General features: G+C 39.3%; 1 protein-coding gene across 1 annotated transcript in view; it reads right to left on the minus strand.

The window, feature by feature from the left end:
• Positions 1-15,723, minus strand: part of osbpl6 (oxysterol binding protein-like 6) — a 34,849-nt gene extending 19,126 nt beyond the window's left edge. Inside the window, 2 exon segments of the mRNA XM_029458889.1 lie at positions 8,193-8,424; positions 15,505-15,723. Of these exon segments, the coding sequence (XP_029314749.1) occupies positions 8,193-8,339 (147 nt within the window). The 5' untranslated portion in view covers positions 8,340-8,424; positions 15,505-15,723.
• Between the last annotated feature and the right edge of the window lie 3,497 nt (positions 15,724-19,220).

The following is a 19,220-nucleotide window of genomic DNA, read 5'->3' on the forward strand; positions in this document are numbered from 1 at the left end:
GCAAATTAGTTGACTTTAGAGTTAAACTCTTTATTTATTTTTTAAGAAAAAGAGTATATTGGGATGTTTTTTCCCTAAAACTTTCATTTTGAATGTTGCTTTTTTTGATCATTAATATTAAATGTAATAAAGATAATTATTTTCAGTGGCTTTATACAAAGCCTAAGTCAAAGGCCTGCAACTGTATTTAGCTGTGTGTTAAAATTGTAGCTGGAGAAAGCAACAGTGATAATAATGAAGCATCAAGAGTCAAGAAAAAACTACTCGTCTTGCTGCAATATGTTCAATAGTAGTAATATCTCAACATGACGTGTCGTCGTCTGTTTCTGTGCAGTTATCCATCAGATTAAGTACGATAGTATGAATAAGAATGGACCGCATCTAAATGTAATATTGGTGAAGTGGGTCAGATTTTCACACTTGAATCAGCCTTGAAGCTCAAAACACACAACTTCACATGGACAAGCATCTCTGGTAACCCCAGGTAATAGCGCGTGGCTCTTCCCCGCCCTGTGTGATGTTGCGACCTTCAAGACAGCTCGTCGTTGCTCGCAGGACATTTAACAAAAGGAGACAACTGCTTGTTTAATCTAATGGCCGGGAGAACAGATCTGTTTGATAATGAGGTCATGTTTCTCTGCCGAGGACGGCCCCTCCCCTTTCCCTGGCCCCGTGCTGCTCAGTTAGTGGAGGAGCTCAACTTCATTATCAAAATGTACATCGCTATTTCGAAGCAATCATATCGTAAAAAAGGTAGCGGCCCACTCATTACGCCCAAAGCGATTAGGTCATTGCGAGTTGAACAACTCAACTGTACTGTATAATGTGTAATGATGCATCAACGCTTCTGTATTTAGACTATAACAGCCTTACACATGACGAGCACCCTCCCCAAGAGGCAATAACAAGCAGCGGTCTGTGAGAAACCCTTCAGACAAACTTCCGGTGTGTTACCGGCGGCATTACAAACACACTTTCAACTGGCTCTAAATTGATAAATCAATACTACACTAAATAAAGAATGGCTTGTGCTGCAAATATGGCAATTCCAATGCACTTTCCTGAGCATCGTTTTAAGATCCGAACCATTAACGATATAAATCAACAAATTCTTCAGGAGGAGCAAGTCAGCTCAACCTCTGCCTCCACATAAATGACAAAGTATATGCCAACTATTGGTTTATATGGAAAGTGCTGCTGCAGTCAGAGGATTTGCTTTTGTTATTTGACCCTGAAAAGAGAACTGAATTAAGCCAAAGTGATTTCCTGCACTCTGCTCACGTTCATTGATCTCAGAATAATTTAAAGTTGAATGGGCCGGTCCCTCTTGGAGAGTTTACCCCTTTAATGGAGGATCTTTTGGCAGGCTTTTTCTATGTCAAGATTTCAAAAGGTTTGCTCCACGAGCGTGTTCGTTTGATGCTGGATAACTTTGACTTGATTGAGCATTTTGCCTTTGTTTCTTGTTTGTCTCCAGTGGGACAACATGGTTACAGTAGTAACATTACTTTTATAATCCAAATCATCAACTAAATCAATCCTGGGTCAGTTCTTCTGGCATCCAACACATGCAGTGACGCTGTAGCACAGTAGACTTTGTAATGCTGCAATGAATCGCACCATTACAGTTGAGGTCTCCCTTAGCAGGAGAGAGGACAAACACTCCTTGGGGACACCTTAGGCTAAATCAGAACTATAAATATCAGTACAACAGCCCACTTCTGATGAAGTGAAGTTCCTTTTACACATCTGCTTCCCCCACAGACATGGACCTACGTGTAGTGTAACAACACGACTGTTGCTGACTGCTGAAAGACTGAGTGAAAGGCTGCATTCAGGTGAAGGTAGTGGAGAGGTGGTAATCTGAGTCTTTCAATTGATTAATAAATAATCTCTTCACCCTTGTATTATGTTAAGGGTTCATTTGACCCATTTCAGGTTTTGAGTTGACCAAAGATCTGGTTAACTTGTAATTTTCTTCCTGAAATGTTGTGACTTTTCCTCATTTAGGGTCATGAACTGAGGTGTAATATCTGAACACTTAGATGTGTAGTGGAAGGTCTGCGCAGAGTTTGTATACAAAGATGATGTTGCAGGTCATTTTGACCCAGACACTTTCATGTGGGTAGGTAGCTAGTAGTTCATGCCTCTCTGATGCACTTTATTTTGATTGCATTTGTTTACATATTGACTGGCTCTGAACACCCATTTAGAACCAGGTGTGTGTGTAGATTAGGTGGAGGAGTTAGCTTTCTCACGCGTGTCCTTGTCAGTGTTGTAATGTCATCTCTCTGAGACACACACAAAAAAATGAGCTCCAAAAGATCTTCAACTGAAGAAGCTTTATCACAGATTCTGGACTGTGATAGTGATGTAGAGGAAGAGGAAGAGGTTTCAGAGACAGAGGATCCTTCAGAGACCGAGGACAATACTATTGACGATCCGGAGTATGAATATTGCTACGATGAAGATGATTCAGAGGACGATCCTGCCGTAGTCTCTCCATCAGATGAAAACCAAGGAATCCTCGACAGAAGTGACATGGGCATCTAAAGATGGCAACATAAAATGGTCAACATCCCCACACCAAAGCCGAGGCAGACAGTCATCTTCCAATGTCATCAAAATGACTCCAGGCCATACAAGGTTTGCTGCCACACGAGTTGATGATATTCAATCAGCATTTCAGCTCTTCATATCCCCACCAATAGAGAGGATCATACTGGACATGACCAACTTGGAGGGGAGGCGTGTATGTCAAGAGACATGGAAGCCACTGGATCAGATTGACTTGCATGCAGACATTGTAATCCTGGTATTAGCCGCAGTGTGCAAGTCAAGGGGGAAGGCCAATCTTTAGAGCAACAATGTCTCTGGAGTCATTTCACATGATATCTCGGGTGATTCGATTTGACAACCGTGACACCAGAGCTGGTCGACGTGAAAGAGACAAACCAGCTGCGATCAGAGATGTATGGGATAAATGGGTCGAATTTCTTCCTTTGTTGTAAAATCCTGGTCCCCGTGTTACTGTAGACGAGCGCCTTGTTCCATTCAGTAAAACAAGAACTGCGTGAATTGTGTGAAATGCAAGAATTACATCTGCAGAAAGCACACAGTCACATTCTGCCCATCATGTGGAGAGCATTGACAATGTGAGGAGGGAAAAATGTTATGTTAAGAATTGTTGGATGTTGAATAAAACATTTATTGTATGCCCCTTTTCTAAATGTTCACATGATCTAAATTGAAGTTCTTATTGGTTTTACCTGGTTCTTCGATTGTTTTGAGTGTATGTACACAGTACGGGTCTATACAACCCTAAACCTAATTAACATATTATTTTTTCGATACTTTAGATGACCTTCCTTTAGTTTTAAGATGAATACATTTCAAATCTTTTCACTGTGTGTATTTTTACTAGCCTCATCATTATGTATGTCTAAATCATTCATATTGCAACGCACTGTATGTGGTATCCTGTTGTACTTGTGAAAGAATATTCTGTGTAAGGATACACTGTGAGAATAGCTGTAACTTGTTCACACCTCGTCTTCCACAATTACCACCTGACAATGATTTTCTAACAACTAAGAACCACAGAGGAATTGTTGTGAGGATGGATTTCACTGCAGTGTCTGACTGGCACAGCAGTAAAGCTTAGAGTAGGAGGGTGGGCTGCCCCATGGATGAGAAGGTAACACCCTGAGAGACAGACTGCGTATAAGCACAGTCTCACGCTCTGTGTAAACACCACAGATACAGTTACACATCAGTCCACATATGACCTGCTGACTTGTAGGAGAGATGCTGAGGCTGATTCAATGAAAACATGTTTGCATAACTGAGGAAGTGGAGGGGAACTTGAGTTATTTACTGAAACACAAAGCGTCATTCTTGACCTTGGAAATAGTAGTTAGATGTGAAAAAGAAATCTTCACTCAACGTCCTCTCACTAGCATGTTTGACCCTGAGTTGAATGTGTTTGTGCCAGGAAACAATCCTATGCAACCCTAACAAGAAAAGGGTAACGTCCAGTCACAGCAATATTTATATTACGTCAAATGATTAATCTGTATTTTTATGTATTTTCTTGAAAACACGCTTAAAGGTTCAGTGTGTAATTCTGAGCCACCTGCTCCAAAGGAATAGGAGGCAGTATTTCACCTCTAAACTGGGTCCATACAATCTCTAATGTTCATATGTTACTTGTAGTAGTTTGGCATATTTATTGTACTCCAATGTATTCTTTATATTGTGTATTGCATGTACTCCTGTCAGTCAGTCAGTCAGTCAGTCAGTCAGTCAGTCAGTCAGTCAGTCAGTCAGTCAGTCAGTCAGTCAGTCAGTCAGTCAGTCAGTCAGTCAGTCAGTCAGTCAGTCAGTCAGTCAGTCAGTGAGCAAGAATACCAAAAGTCGACCAAACTGAAGTAAAACGGAAGTAAGTTAGACTGCTGATTTCAGTAGATATCTCTGCAACACAACATGTAGACGTCTTTGACAAAACGTCAACTCTGTTAATTCCTCACATCCTGTTGATGATGTTAGTTCATTGTTTAACTGTTTTAAGTTTAAATTTGCCAGAATTTAAACATTGAACCTTTAAAGTACAATTTAAAACAAACCTAAGAACTATTTTTATTTTTGAGGGGCCTCTTTTGTTTTCAGTCAAGATTTGGACCAATGAGTAGTGATCCCTTTAGAAATGTATATTTTCACTTGGGTATCAATCTGACTCTGAATACAGGACTTTTTTATCCATGGCATCATTTCTGACAATATATCAGACAATATACCACAATCTCCTGATATTAGACAATATAAAAAAGGAGTTTAGAAGGTTTATGTCATGGCAGCTCCATAAATATTTATTGAAAGATATGCACCACCTGCATGGATTGTGCCAAATCTAAGATCAAAACCAAATGTGTGTTATCGTGGTTTTTTTACACATTTCATATTCCAGTTTATTTTTCATTCTATCATCTCGTGTTCGTGAGTTGGTCTGTTATGTGCTGAGGAACATTATATTACCATACATGTCAAACCAGCACATTAGACATGATGATAACCTGAGCATACAATAAATAAAAGAAGATGTCTCTGCAGGAGGGAAGATACTGATTTATGCAGCTGTCAATACAAGTGCTCCATCATTCTTTCATCTACAGTAACACCAGTATGTTGTCATTACCATGAAAACAGCAACTATCTGACCTTAGAGCAACTGATAATCATTAATTTAGCTACTCTCAGAAATAAAAAGCGATCTTTTCTTAAATATTAGCCGCAAACAGAGCTTGTGGTTCCATCTTTTCCTTCTACTGTCTCCAAACCGAAAACATCTCATCCTAACAGGAAATGACAAGAGACGAAAAGTGATAGTTGCAGGCGACATCCTGAATCGATGTGATATTTCTTGATCCACAAACCATAAGTGTGTGTGTGTGTGTGTGTGTGTGTGTGCTAACTGCAGGTGTTGCCTTTAATTGCTCTCACGGGGGTCTCCAGAGTGAACAGTAGTCATCAGCAGAGAGGGAAAGTGACATGTATTGATTAGAAAATGGGGGCTGGATCTTATTAAGGCTTTCCCTTCACAAAATGCCTCGCTCTCATTTTTCCTCAAAAACTGAGCCGCAGCCAAGCTAGCTAAGGTCTTTTCTCAGCGTCTTCGGTGCCCCCTCACTATATCCCTGGGGAAGATATACTGCACTGCATAGTCCTTTACAGCGGTCCACCGACACAATATCGTTGAAAGCTTCCTGCACAGAACACACTAAGCAGACAGTGATGCAGGAAAACTATTATTAAGGTTAAAAAGAACGTGGCAGTGCGTACTTTCTATCAAGAGAAGGCATTAGAGACACTTATCTAGGCTGCAGACGTCCTCGCAAACAACTTAGCAATGTTGTCAGAGTCACTTTTAAAATATGTATTCATAAAAGTCCATTCTTGACCTTGGGAACAGTAGTTCAGTCCCACCACAAGGTCAATTTAGTGGCCGTTATAGAGCTTCAGTCACAGAAATCATGTTATATGACTAAAAGATCCAGAACAGCTCCAAAATGGACCTTGTTGTAAGATTGTTTTTTCATAATTACAGTTTCCAAGGTCGAAAATGAACTTTTAAGGCAACATAGATGTGAAAAATTGAAATTTGAGCTATAAAAACTGGGAAAACTTTACCTGCTGAGGAAGACAGTGTGATACAATCGAAAGCTCCAGAACAGCTACTAACAAAACCTTGTGTTGAGTTGTTTTGTCATGTTTTGTAATAATAATAATCTATGTGAGCCGAAACCCTGAGACGGCTGAATCGAACACAAGAGGATTTGTAACTTTGTGTTTTGAGCGATGCACCTGCCTCTGTAGTTTACACACCAAGTGTCTGGATCATCGCTGAGCGAACTCTGCTCCATCATAACACTGAACAGCTGCAACAATCAAGAACTAATTCCCAATTCATGAGGTGCTGCTGATTCCTTCAATACACAGCTGACTCTTGAAGTCTTGATCAAGCAGGTTTACAACATTCGAGGGAATCTACTTGACAAATACTTTTGGTATCTGTCAAGTAGACACTATTGGTATCTAACGGCTGCCTCATTAAATGGTACTTGACTTCATTAAACACATTAAAAGAGAATAAGTAAAGCAGCGCTAGCAGATAACCTTGCTCTCAGATTCAGCTGGCTTTTGGATTATGGAGCGTCTGGGAAATTAAATGCTGAACCCTTTCAGCCGTGACGGCCTTGTTATCAGAAGCGATATGAAAGAAAGGAACGATGAACTGAAGGGTTAACTGTCGGCCTCATCAAGCGGCAGGCTACTGTGCGCTTCAAACAGGCCCCATTTCTCAAAACCAACTCCCTTTTTTCTCCGGGAGCCATCTCCCTCAGACACAAGCTGGGCTCCCGACACAGCATACCAGAGCGTGCCACATGTTCAGTGGAGCACCAAGCCTCCGCCTGTCCCTCATGAAATATTCATAACCCAGTGCCGACGGAAAAGCTGTGATGTCAGAGATTCCAGTTTCGGTGTCCGGTTTCTGCGCGGCCACAGTGACACAGCAACCCAGTGAGTTAAGAAGGGCTGGGGGCTTCAGATGGCTTACTGCAGGGGTTAAGTTTAAGCACTTGTCCCATGAACTGTGAAATAAGAGTGCATCTCATTGTTGACCATGCCTCTGCAAGGTTTTTACTTACTAATCGGGGAATTAGGCTCTATTTCAGCTGATTAGTCATTTAATCAGTAGGTAAAGTCTTGTAGGGTTGATAGTCTTAGTTTATTTTTTCAGAGGGAAGGAACTATTAACCATTAGTCATTATCAGAAGAGATTCTTCTGAATGCTGAATAGAGAAACAATTTGACTTTTTAATTAGTCAAAGGAACCTTGAATTAGTAGAATCGATTGTTGTTTGCTGTTCACAACGCCTAAATAATTGTCTGAACGATCAATAATCTGGTTGTAACTATTGGATGTAACTCTGGCATGCAATTGTGCAGTACTATTGCTCTGGCTTGTGTAGTTATACACTGGCAAAAGATATTGTCTGCATCTTCTCAGCTATCTGTAAATATTTCTCCATTTACAGTAGAATTGTATGAAGAAATGTTGCCTTTCTGTTGTTGAGGATGCATTCATCTTGTTTGAATAAGCTTTATTGGAACCGTCAATAGACAAAACCGTGTTTATGTTCAGTGTGAGCACCCACGTTGTGATTCATCTGTACGGTTTGAACACAGAGGTCATACATCTTTGTGGTGCAGAAAGTCAGATTAAATTAGGTTAACACGATGTCCAAAGATTAATAAAAAACGTACAATGTCTGTACAGCTTTAGTCAACAAAGGACATCCCTACAGGGAAAAGACTGCACACATAAAACACTGGCAGAGACACTTTGAGGGAGCTGATTCTATGAAAAATGAGTCATAATAGTTTTGACTGGTTTTTTTCACACACTTAAAACGCTGATTTCATGCTTTACCATGCTTTCCTGGCAGTTCCCTTCTATCTGTTTTTGTGTTGCGTAAACTGCCTCACAACAGGATGACACTGACAGAAGACTGCAGCAGACAAATAATATTCACTCCTCCCTATATTACCGCTGCTCGAGCTACAATAATTCAAAGTTCTTCAATCTCTAGAAACTATTTCTATATGGATTCCTAATGTAGCCTGGACATTACCTGCCGGCTGTCGCGCTGGGAAGAAGAAGAGGAGGAGACGCTCTTGTGAACCGGCGTGGAAGATTTGTTGACTGGCGTGAAGTTCCTATCCTCAGAGCTCATGGTGCGGCCGTGGGGGCCTCGCTGGTAGTGTTGGTGGTGAGACATGATGGGCACCAGTTGGCTCTGCGGATCTCCTTCAGATCAGGAACATCCTCTGACAGTTTCCTCACGCTCACTGCTCGCTGTTCATCTGAAAGACAATAAGGTCAGGAGGTTACACTATAGCGTCTACTTCGCCTTCCTCATTCTAACACAGTGCTGTTGTTTATACCAGCAGACACAAGAGCCACGCTGTCATTAATCAAACAACTCGTGAGCTAGTAGTTTGCTCCTTGAAGAAATGAGTGTGTGAGCCTCTACTAGGCTTTCAGAACTATCCTCCATCAATTTTAATAACTCACAGATGCTCAGTCGAGGCGCCCTGAGCTATTCTTTGAAGCATGGGGTTTTAAGATTCTCCTCATTACATGTGCATTACTGGATAAGCCTTGAGGTTGGTGCTGGAACTCTTCCCATTTGAGAAGCTGAACACGAGAAATTGTTTTACGATCGACAAATCGAGTAATCGACTAATCGTTTCAGTTTGAACCTATATTGCCTTGTGCCTCTAACTGTGTGACGTCCACTTACTTCAGTTAAATCTCAAACACTTTGAAGAGCTGCAATTATAAGTAGGTAGTTGTTCATCAGAAAATTAATTGGCAGCTATTTAGATAATTGTCATTTTCTCAAGGTAAGATATCAAAACTTTGTCAGTTTCAGCTTCTCAAATGGGAGAAATGGCTGAAATTATAGTGAATTTGATATCTTTGGGTTTTTGACTGTTGCTCAGACAAAAACGAGACATTTGATGACGTCACTTTGGGCTCTAGAAAAATGTTCTAATCTTGTACAGACCAAATGAATAATGAATACAATATTCGGCAGATTAATCGATAATAAAAAAAAGAATCACTCCGCCCCTCCATCTTTGTACGGGCACTGAACTGTGCTCACAATCAGGACATGTGAAAGATCTGCCCGTCAATCTCACTGTAGACACACTGCAGAACATTAAGATCAACCCACAGGACTGTGTTTGCAACATAAATCATAAACATTAATTACAGCTATGATAATGGTGGCAATGAGATGAGGATACAAAGTAATATAAGAAAGCATCTACAGCTTTACTGTATGGTCACAAACCGGTGATAACTAGTTTAAACCAGCTTATACACACACACAACGCAAGCCGACACTCGTAGAGTAAAAACTCCAGTGGTTTAAACTATACAAGCTCAGTCATTGTATGTATTTATACGTGGTATATTTTGAGTAAATATACTAGATATGTTCAGATAGCAAAGGGGAGTGCTCGTTTTAGTCATTAGTCAGGCACTGTATCGCTCCGTGCTGACACACATAATACTTTCCTGCAGTGGTGCTGTGTGATCGTCTAAGCTCTGAGGAGGTGCTGATAAAACATACATCCATTGCAAGATAGTGCAAAACAAACAGATAAACAAACCCGGTTTGATTTACAAAATGAGACACTTGGTGAGATACTGAGGATGTTATTGGACCTTTACAAAAGGACAAATAGCCCAATATCTTTGATCAAATACCTCAATGTTAACTTTGGTGATAACGTTCAGAACATGTAGTACAACACGCAGGAGCGGGTTGGGAGACTTATACATATAATGTGGATATTATGAACAAAAAGTTTGTTGTTTATTTTCACAATGAATATTAGCTCCTCAATAAATCATGTATGGAGGAAAGCATTGTCGCACTGGTGTGCTTTGTTAAGTGGTGTGTAGCTACTCTATAATACAATATTCTGCTCAAATCTGAAACTATTTGGTGATTAAATTGAATAGTTGATTGACAGAAAATGAATCCATCAACTATTCTAATAATGAATTAATCATTTAAATAAGTTTTTAGGCGATAATGCTAAATACACCTGGGTTATAGCGTCTCAATTGTGAGAATTTGGTGATTTATTTTTTTATCTTTTGTGATAGTGAACTGAAGATCTTTGGGTTTTGGATTGTTTGTCAAAAGTAACAGAAAAAATGCAATTACATTACCTTAGATTTTAAGAAATGATGTCAGATATTTTTGCCTGTTTATATTGAGATATTAAGAAAATAATTGTTAGCTATATCATGACACAAAACTATATTGCTAAATGTTCCACATCTACTGTTGTACATGTTTTGACATTTTATTATATATATTATTATATAATTGTACAACGTTATTGTTATTTTGGCCACTATATGACGCTAAATTCAAAATCTAAAAAGAGTGATAAAGAAAAGTGTGGCAGTGATACACATGTATGTGTTCTCAGGCATTGTATACAACTCAGAGCAGCCTGTGGTTCTAACTACAGGCTGCGTCTATTCTCTCAGGCTCTCCCATTTGTCAGGGAAACTCCCTGAGTCCACTAAGCAGCACTGCTCACTTCAGCATTATGCACTCTCACATGCAACCGTGCAGTATACTCACACACTATAATCTATAATTCAGATCCCTTAACAACGTCATCATCCCCGCCCTGTTTAAAGCCAACGAGGATCGAAGCTACTGTAAGGGAAGGCGTTAAGTCCATTCGGATAGCCTATTTAATATATCCACTCTCCTTGACCTAATAAGCAAGCAGAAGGTACTTCCAGTGAACACTTCACTATTTTATTACATTGTTCAATCTGGTTTGTAAGCTTGAATTTGGAGTCCTTTCAGTGACATTTACTGTGAATTAAAGACATAAGCAGGCGTCTATCAGCACGTGAGGAAAGATGCCAGAAAAGATTTAAAGCTGCTGTAAGTAGAAGTGAAACACAAAACAGTTTGCTTTTGCAGAACACAGAATATAACTTTGTCACCGTCAACACGATGTACTTGCTGTTACACTGTACATGCATCCAAACACTTCCATTCACTAATGTAGGGCTGCAACTAACAATGATTTTGGTGATCGATTAATCTGCCAATTAAACCAGTAGTGCCAAGCAAAGCCAGCCACAGTAAACGCTCGGAAATATAAGTGCAGGATTCTTAAATTTGAGGACACCGACGTGTAGGTGTCCGCTTGACTCCTGTTTAGATGGACAGCTGTGTTGCTCCATACGAATCCAGGTACCATGTTGGGCACCTGGACTTAATTAGTCATGAGCTTAATCTTCTAAATCCAGTCACCATGATTATGGTCCTTTAAGCAGGAGGCCAAAGCAGGCCCTGACATGTGGACGCGACAGCGACACTCATCATGCACCCGGTCAAGACCTCGAGCACAAAGTAAAACCAAACTCTACTGACCTCACAAATCTGTGATTGTTAAATGAGAAGTGTGTGTGCTGTAATGTGAATAGCATGCTATCAGTGCAGTAATGCAGAGGTTCTTTTTAAAGTGAAGACCGAAAAGGACTCCATGTGCAAAAAGAATACAGTTTATACTGGAGATCTGGCCACTCGTATTCAAAACATGACATACAAATATGAAACATCTTACAAACTCTTACATCATTTAGTTCAAATCAAACTTTTCCAATATTACGTGGAGTTTTCTATTGATGCACTTTATGCTCAAACTCCTTTAGCGACAGTGTGATTCTGAGCTCCAGATATTCGGACGTGGTTGGGATGTTTCGAGACCCTTCTGGACAAAGGGGAGCCTTCACTCAGATAAAGCAACAATGGCACTAGTATGCAACAGTCTGCAGAACGGTCCTTCTGACATTCTCCCAACGCCGCAAGTTGGAGTAAAATGTCACCAAACCTGAACAACTTTAACACATTCACTGCTACATGAGGCTTATTATGCCATTGCCATTCAATCTTGTTCACTGACATGAAGATCCAAACTGTTTCGACCAGATCCAGTTGATCATCCATTAACAAGTGATTCAATCTTAATTAAATCTATCTGCCAATAATTTAAAGTAGATGAGCATCTTTTTTCAGAGACAGCAGGATGAGCGATATAATTAATTATTAAATTCCTTTAGCTGTTGCCAACTACGGTTGCAATGGTATGAGATGTTCACAGTACGATCACAAAATATCCCAGTGTAGGAGATTACACTATTACAATTACTAGTTTCAATGACCCATAAAGGAATGAGAACCGAATCATAACAATAAACATGTAACTATAGTTACATAGCATGTAACGATGTTGTATAGCACCAGTATACCATGTTACATTAACCCCTAAAGGAAGAATTAATTATTAACATGGACTGTATGAACACAGTCTGATAATCGACTTTCATAAGGCGTTACAACCCTATACCAACACCTCTCTATCTCTGGGATCAACCCTGGGTTAGGATAACAGATACTGAGAAAGTGGCAGGAAGCATGGTATTTTAAAAACATTATAATTAATATATGTACCACATACAGAATGTGTACCTCCCTAACCTGTGCATCCAATTACTTATTTAGTTCATGCTCTGCTAGACTGATTCTGAATTTCAGAGTAAATAGAAATGACCAAGTCTGCCTGTTTCAGAGCATCAACTGAGCAAATGAAACGCTGTGTAGCATGATTACAAACTACTGCAAGCAGGAATGTTAGATTGGTGAGTACTTTCTATGGTCCAACAACCAAGTATGGTTACAAACACAGTTACAGTGCCTGTGATCATATGAAAAATGCAGGTGAATTATTCAACTTCCATGACTCCCTCTTACTTTAAGAGAACAACGTTGAGCGCACCTTTATGGAGTTTTAGCAGGGTGGCGTAGAGACAACCACCAGCTTCGGGAAAAACAGCAATCTGCTCCACTGAAATGTCTTTGAACATCAACAACATGCTAAATTCCTACAGGCTCCGGGGCTTTTTGTAGCTGAATATGTGCTGTGACCTTAGGGGGCGGCGAGAGAGAAGTCAAATTTCTCCCGCGGGGATCAATAGAGAGTATCACGAATAAAGCAGGGACTATTATCTGTCCTGATGTGGGTCAAGCCAGGCCGAGCAACGCAGAGCTTTCTAGAGAGGACTGCGGTAATCCCACTATCTGTGTGCCTTGCTCTGTGAGATCTGAGGGATGAAGAAAATAAACTTTTAGATTTAGATATGTCAAGAAGAACTGCAAGACCCAAAAAACAAACCGGCGAAAAATAATAGGAAAAATAAATGAAGACCACTTTCTACTGTATATCCGGATGTTTGCTGCTGTAACTAATTAAACATGTAATTAAACATATAACCACACAAATGGTAACGGCATCCCTCATCACAAGCATGTAATACGATGACACACGATGGTAACCGTGCCTTAGTGGGGGATAATAGACATTCATGTTCGTGTTGTCACCACATCCAAGCTACCCACAATATCACATTATCGACCAGCGCTCTACAGTGAACCAAGTTTGTTGAACTCCCCTCTCTGTTGCATAATTAAAGTAGCCAACGACAGCAGACTCAGTCGTGTCCCAGGATTATATTACAGGATCTTTGAGGACAATTATTGTCTGAATGTACAACTAGCTAATAATGCATATCGATCAGCACAGCAGTGTTTTGACCATCTACCTGGGTGTACAATAGCAGGCTAAAAAGATGTAGATCTTGCGTTACATCTGGAAGCAGTGAGCAACACCTCTCTTTGAAATAGGCCTGTCTTTTTTATCTTTCTTTTTTTAAATAACACTAACTGGACAGAGCCAGTTCATCCTGCACTGCACACATTACATCACCTAGGTAGAGCTGGGTATCACACTGCAATACTTTTTAAGTACTGACTGACTTGTGCCCATATTGGGAACTGTTAAGAACTAAGAGTTGGCACTGATCCTGTCAGTTGTTGCCTCGTGGAAACCATGATTTGTGGACTTCATACGGTGTCTTATTTAGACAAAGTTATTCTCTGGTTTTACACAGGAAGCATTCACATTTTTAGTCTTACATCGATGCATTTGAGATGTTTGGCTTTATTTGTGAAGTGCTAAAAAAAACCGCTTTAGCAAATGAAGGTATAATAGAACGTATTATTTTGTTTTTAAAACTTCAAATCAAGTTGACACTTGTATCTATACATTTTGAATAATGCCAAGCACTACACTTCCATACATTTTAATTAAATAACTAAAAAGATAACAGAGAATGAAAAAGATAATCATTGAAGCAAACCAAAGGAACAGCTATCCACGACTCCTAGGCCTTACAGCCTTATATGGGTCTGGCAACTGCTTCCATTTGTAATGAACTTTGTGCTTGAATGTGTCCGCTAATTAAAAGAGTAAGAAGGAGCAATAATCTGATTTACTCACACTGTCAGTATTAATGACAGGTGGCACAAAAGACAATCTGAATTCGATATTTTGAGCATCACAGTGAGATTGGCCTCTATTTCATCCTCTCTCCCTCCATTAAAGGATAAGGCACATAAAGCTCTGCAAAGATTGCATTTAAATGGGATGGGTAGACCTTCAGCAGGAGGGTTCTTCAGGCCGAGCCAAGAAATATATCAGAAAATCAATCAGCATTGCTGATCAAAGTAACATCCATTCAAGAAAGCGTGCCAGTGACAAACTACAAATTGCATCCAGCTTTCCAGTCCCCTCTGCTGTTCTTTAATTTATGTGATTCGAGGCTATTTTAAACAACTGCAAAGTCACTGGCTGACCTTCAGTTGAAAAAATGGGGCAGAGTGATATTGTGGAGCAATCCTGTAAGTGACAGAAGTTGGCTAACTTTGAATTAGTTGGCACCTCAACCCTGACATCATAATGAGTGGAATATAAAGGATTATGAAAGAGATCACGTCCATAAATAATAATCTAATATGTGATGAACAGCTGTCTTAATAGGACGTCAGGGGAAGCCATGAAGCTCGGTTGAAAAGGTGAAAATGTCAGTGACGCATTACGTCTACATCATCACAGCCCGTTACAGGGTTAGCTGCACGGCTGTTATATTATTTCACAACAGCATCCATGTTTTAGAGGTGCTAAATCCTGCTCGTGCACCTGTGATGTCGGAACATGCATGTTTCGACACACGGCCATCTCATCCTGTCAGACTAGCAGCAGCTAGTCAGCGGTAGCTAGGTAGTAATGTCTGACTGGTCCTCGGTGATTCACTCGGGATGCAAATACAAAAGGATGAGCTGCTGGGGTGTCAGTCTGAGCCGCTGAATACAAAACAAAGGCTATGCACCTTAATTCGACATTGCATCGTTATGTCACGGTAGTCTTCTTTATATAAACACGACGGGCATTGAGATTGCTTGAAAAGAGGAAGAAAAAAGCGTATTGCCTTACCACAGATGCGGTGTAGTGACCATGTCTTAACAGTTCTTGGCGCAGGAAACAATTGGGGGGGTCTCCCTTCACTGGGCAGAGATTCTCAGCCTCTCAAAGACAGACGGCTTCCATATGCGTCCACGTCGAAATATATATATATATATATATATTATATATATATATATATATTTAAGACGTGTAATGTACGCCGGCTAGAACATTATGGAAAGTGAAAAAAAAGTGCTGTGTTTGCCCGTTTCCTTGAATGCGGGCTGTGATGCTCAGCTCAGCTCAACTGCGCTCTCCGGTCGCTCCTCCCTGCAGCAAGATCGGCTTTGAGCGGGAAGAAATCGCAGGAATGGATCAAACAGAGACGGACAGTGGCTGGTAACAAAACACGGCAATGGAGCCACACTAACCTCGGACTCGGACTAGCTAATTAGATATCTCTCCTTACCTCCACGTATTACGTGTATTAGATGATTTCCCTGCTCATAGAATATACAGGCGTACACTGATGGACTCAGCCTTCCATACGTCACTAACGCACGTGCCTCTGAGGTCACACGCGTGGCAAGGGTGCCACAAGCATACTATTTTCCATTTTAACAATTAAAGAATTATGCAGTTAATGTGAATGTTTCCTATTGTAACTAAAGGAAAATCATCACCCAACTCTGAGCCTTTTAGCCGCTTTTACCTTTTCATTTTACTTCAAACCTTATTGGTTAAATTAATTAATTGTAATTTAACTAAGTAACTGTGTAATTTGTGTAACCAGTTAAATTACCCAATTTTACATTTTATTGTTCAAATATACAGTTTTTTGCAACATGTACATATCAGTGTCAACCTAAGCTGCTGTATATACTGAACATACTTTAAACTGACATGTATACATGCATACACTGTATATATTCACCTACATCATGTGTATAAAGCTGTTACGTTATTCAATATTTATTCCAGCATATTTGCACTTTGCATCATTGCACTACTGTATTATATTAACAGTGAATTATAGATATTGTATGTTGTTATTCATTGTCATTTTTGTATTTTATTTATATATATATACATATAAAATACAACAATGAATAACAACATATATGTATATATAGACATATACACAGGCCTATTCATCTTTTTTCGCCTTGTATGTATACATAATAGCTCAATGCTTATGTTTACTCTTGTTCAGCTTTGCTGTCCTTGTTTTGGCTGTATGTCTATTGTTGTGCAAGTATAATGAGAGCAACAAAACAGAAGTGTCAAATTCTTTGTACAGTATTTGTACCTTATGTCTGGACAATAAATCTGATTCTGATGCTGATAGACTGTATGGTTGCCTGGCAACGGCTCTCACCAACCCACCCGTATAGCTAATGCAGTTTCTCATAAAAGCATTCCCTCACCTCCAGCGGTGGAGACGTACAAGTACAAGTAGAAGAAGTAGAGCAACTGTGGGCCTACTAAAGTACAATTTTGAGGTGCTTTACTTTTACTTGAGTATTTTCAATATACCCTACTTCAGTGATTCCCAATTAGGGGTACTTCTGCAGGTACCAGAGGGGGAATGGAAATATTTTAATTATTTTAATAAATATTAAATAAATTACAATTTGATAAGAAAATAATATATATATATATAATTATAAATATATATTATTAAATACTTTTATTACTTTGACTTATAACATAGTGTTTTTTACATTGTAGTTATATGATTGTAGCATGCATGGTAGTGATTGCTTATGTACCACAAGCATAAAAAAAAGATGTAAGAGGTGAGATAATGTGTCAGTATCGGTGAAAGCATCATACCTATGTTGGCCGCTTTATTGAAAATAATCAGGCAGACCAGTATTATAGGTTTCACTTAATGTTCCATTGAATTCTTGAATGGACAAAGTAACCAATGATAAGTAACTGTGTGATAGTTTAGTGCTCATTAATGTGTGTGGTGCTCCATGGTATCATAGAAACCGGTGCACTCCTGGGCTATTCACATACAATGGGGAGTATTTTATGTTTCAAAAGTAACTTGAGAGGCAGTATATGCGCATGGGTAACCATAAACTCTTCTCAACTGTCTGAAAAATGGTATCATATTTCATGTGTGGCTCATCCAACCTAAACTCTGACGTGCTCCAGTTTAAGCTTTTCCTCAGATTTTACACCTTGCTCTTTATGAGCAGAAACTCTTTTAGCATAGAATAGAAAATACTTACAGTATCTTTGATTTGCATGTGCAAAATCTGCTATTAAAAAGGGTACATTAAAACACATTGAGACAGGACATATTAAAACGATAAACAGTGGCTGTTCTTACTGAATAAAATATTTTATAGCAACAGGGACAAAACAAATTCTGTAGATGTTTTTTTTTTTGCACTGGGGACTCTGTACCTTTGCCCTGAGGGCAGTAGCTGAAAGTGGTGATTTAAGGTTTGGCTGTGGTCGTCTAAGTTTTTGCTACTCAAGCCTTGGACTGCTTTGTCGTGTGAAAGGACAGTGAGGTTGTTGCTCAGCCTGTAATTCTACTTCTACTCCACGACACCTCAGAGTACATGTATATATATTAAAAAAACAAAACAATCAGAAAACACAATAATACAAAATACAAGCAGACAGTTAAAAACTGTTGAAAATAAATCATCCAAATAAATCATAAATATATAAATAATAATATATAAAATTAAAATAAATCATCCAAATAAATCATAAATAATAATATACGAAATTAAAATAAATCATCCAAAAGGTAGAACAAGTGAAACTACTCAAATAAACTTAATTAGATGGTTGGATAACAGTGTTGTATTATGTAAACAAATAAGACTAGTTGTCAGGCGAAAAGGCAAGTCTGTAAAAATGTGTCTTAAGCGGAAACGGTGTCAGCAGATCAAATACTAAGTGGAAGACTGCTCCAGAGCTGAGGTGCCAACACAGCAAACTCTCGATCACCCTTTGACCTTAACCTGGACTTTGGAACAGCTGGGCCTAATACAGCCGATCTGAGGGACCTTTTTTGGACAGCAGGGGGTTAAAAGTTCACTCTGGTGCCTGGCAATGTAAAGTAAAGAAAATTAAGTTAATTTTGCTGATGATATCTGTGGTGGTAATTAAAAAATTAATCACCTTCTGGTAAGAAATGAACAAATATAGAAGTTAGAGCTTTGGTGTTATGTAATGTCATATGTCTTTTTTGAAATTTCCCTCGGGATCAATAAAGTATCTATCCCTCTATTTAATGAAGAGTCAGAATTGTTCAACAGAATCAATCGTTTTCAGCTGAAAGGACAGATAACCTGCACCTAACCCTAACCCTACAAGTATCTGACCCCGAGTATACAGAAACACATGTCATTTATACAGTAGAATTGCATGGGCAGGACCACAAGGCACCTGTCAAGGTAGCACCCAAATGCTAGCAGACAGGGACCTCAGCCATGTGTATTACACCTGTGAGGAAACACAGGGTTAGTCACTGTAAGGCCAAATAACAACTTTATAGAGACAAAATATAAGAAGACTAAATGATACATTTATAGGACAATATTTACACATTTTTACTTAACTAAGGTTTTGAATGCAGGACTTTCAGTGTGGTATTAATAGCCTACATAAAAAGAAAGAAAGGGTTAGGGTTCAAAATAAAAGGACTATACTGACTGTATGCCTGTCCATGAAAGTACAGATGCAAATGTAATATTTGGTACATTACACTGCTA

Source organism: Cottoperca gobio, chromosome 21 (assembly GCF_900634415.1).
Source record: "Cottoperca gobio chromosome 21, fCotGob3.1, whole genome shotgun sequence".
Taxonomy (NCBI): domain Eukaryota; kingdom Metazoa; phylum Chordata; class Actinopteri; order Perciformes; family Bovichtidae; genus Cottoperca; species Cottoperca gobio.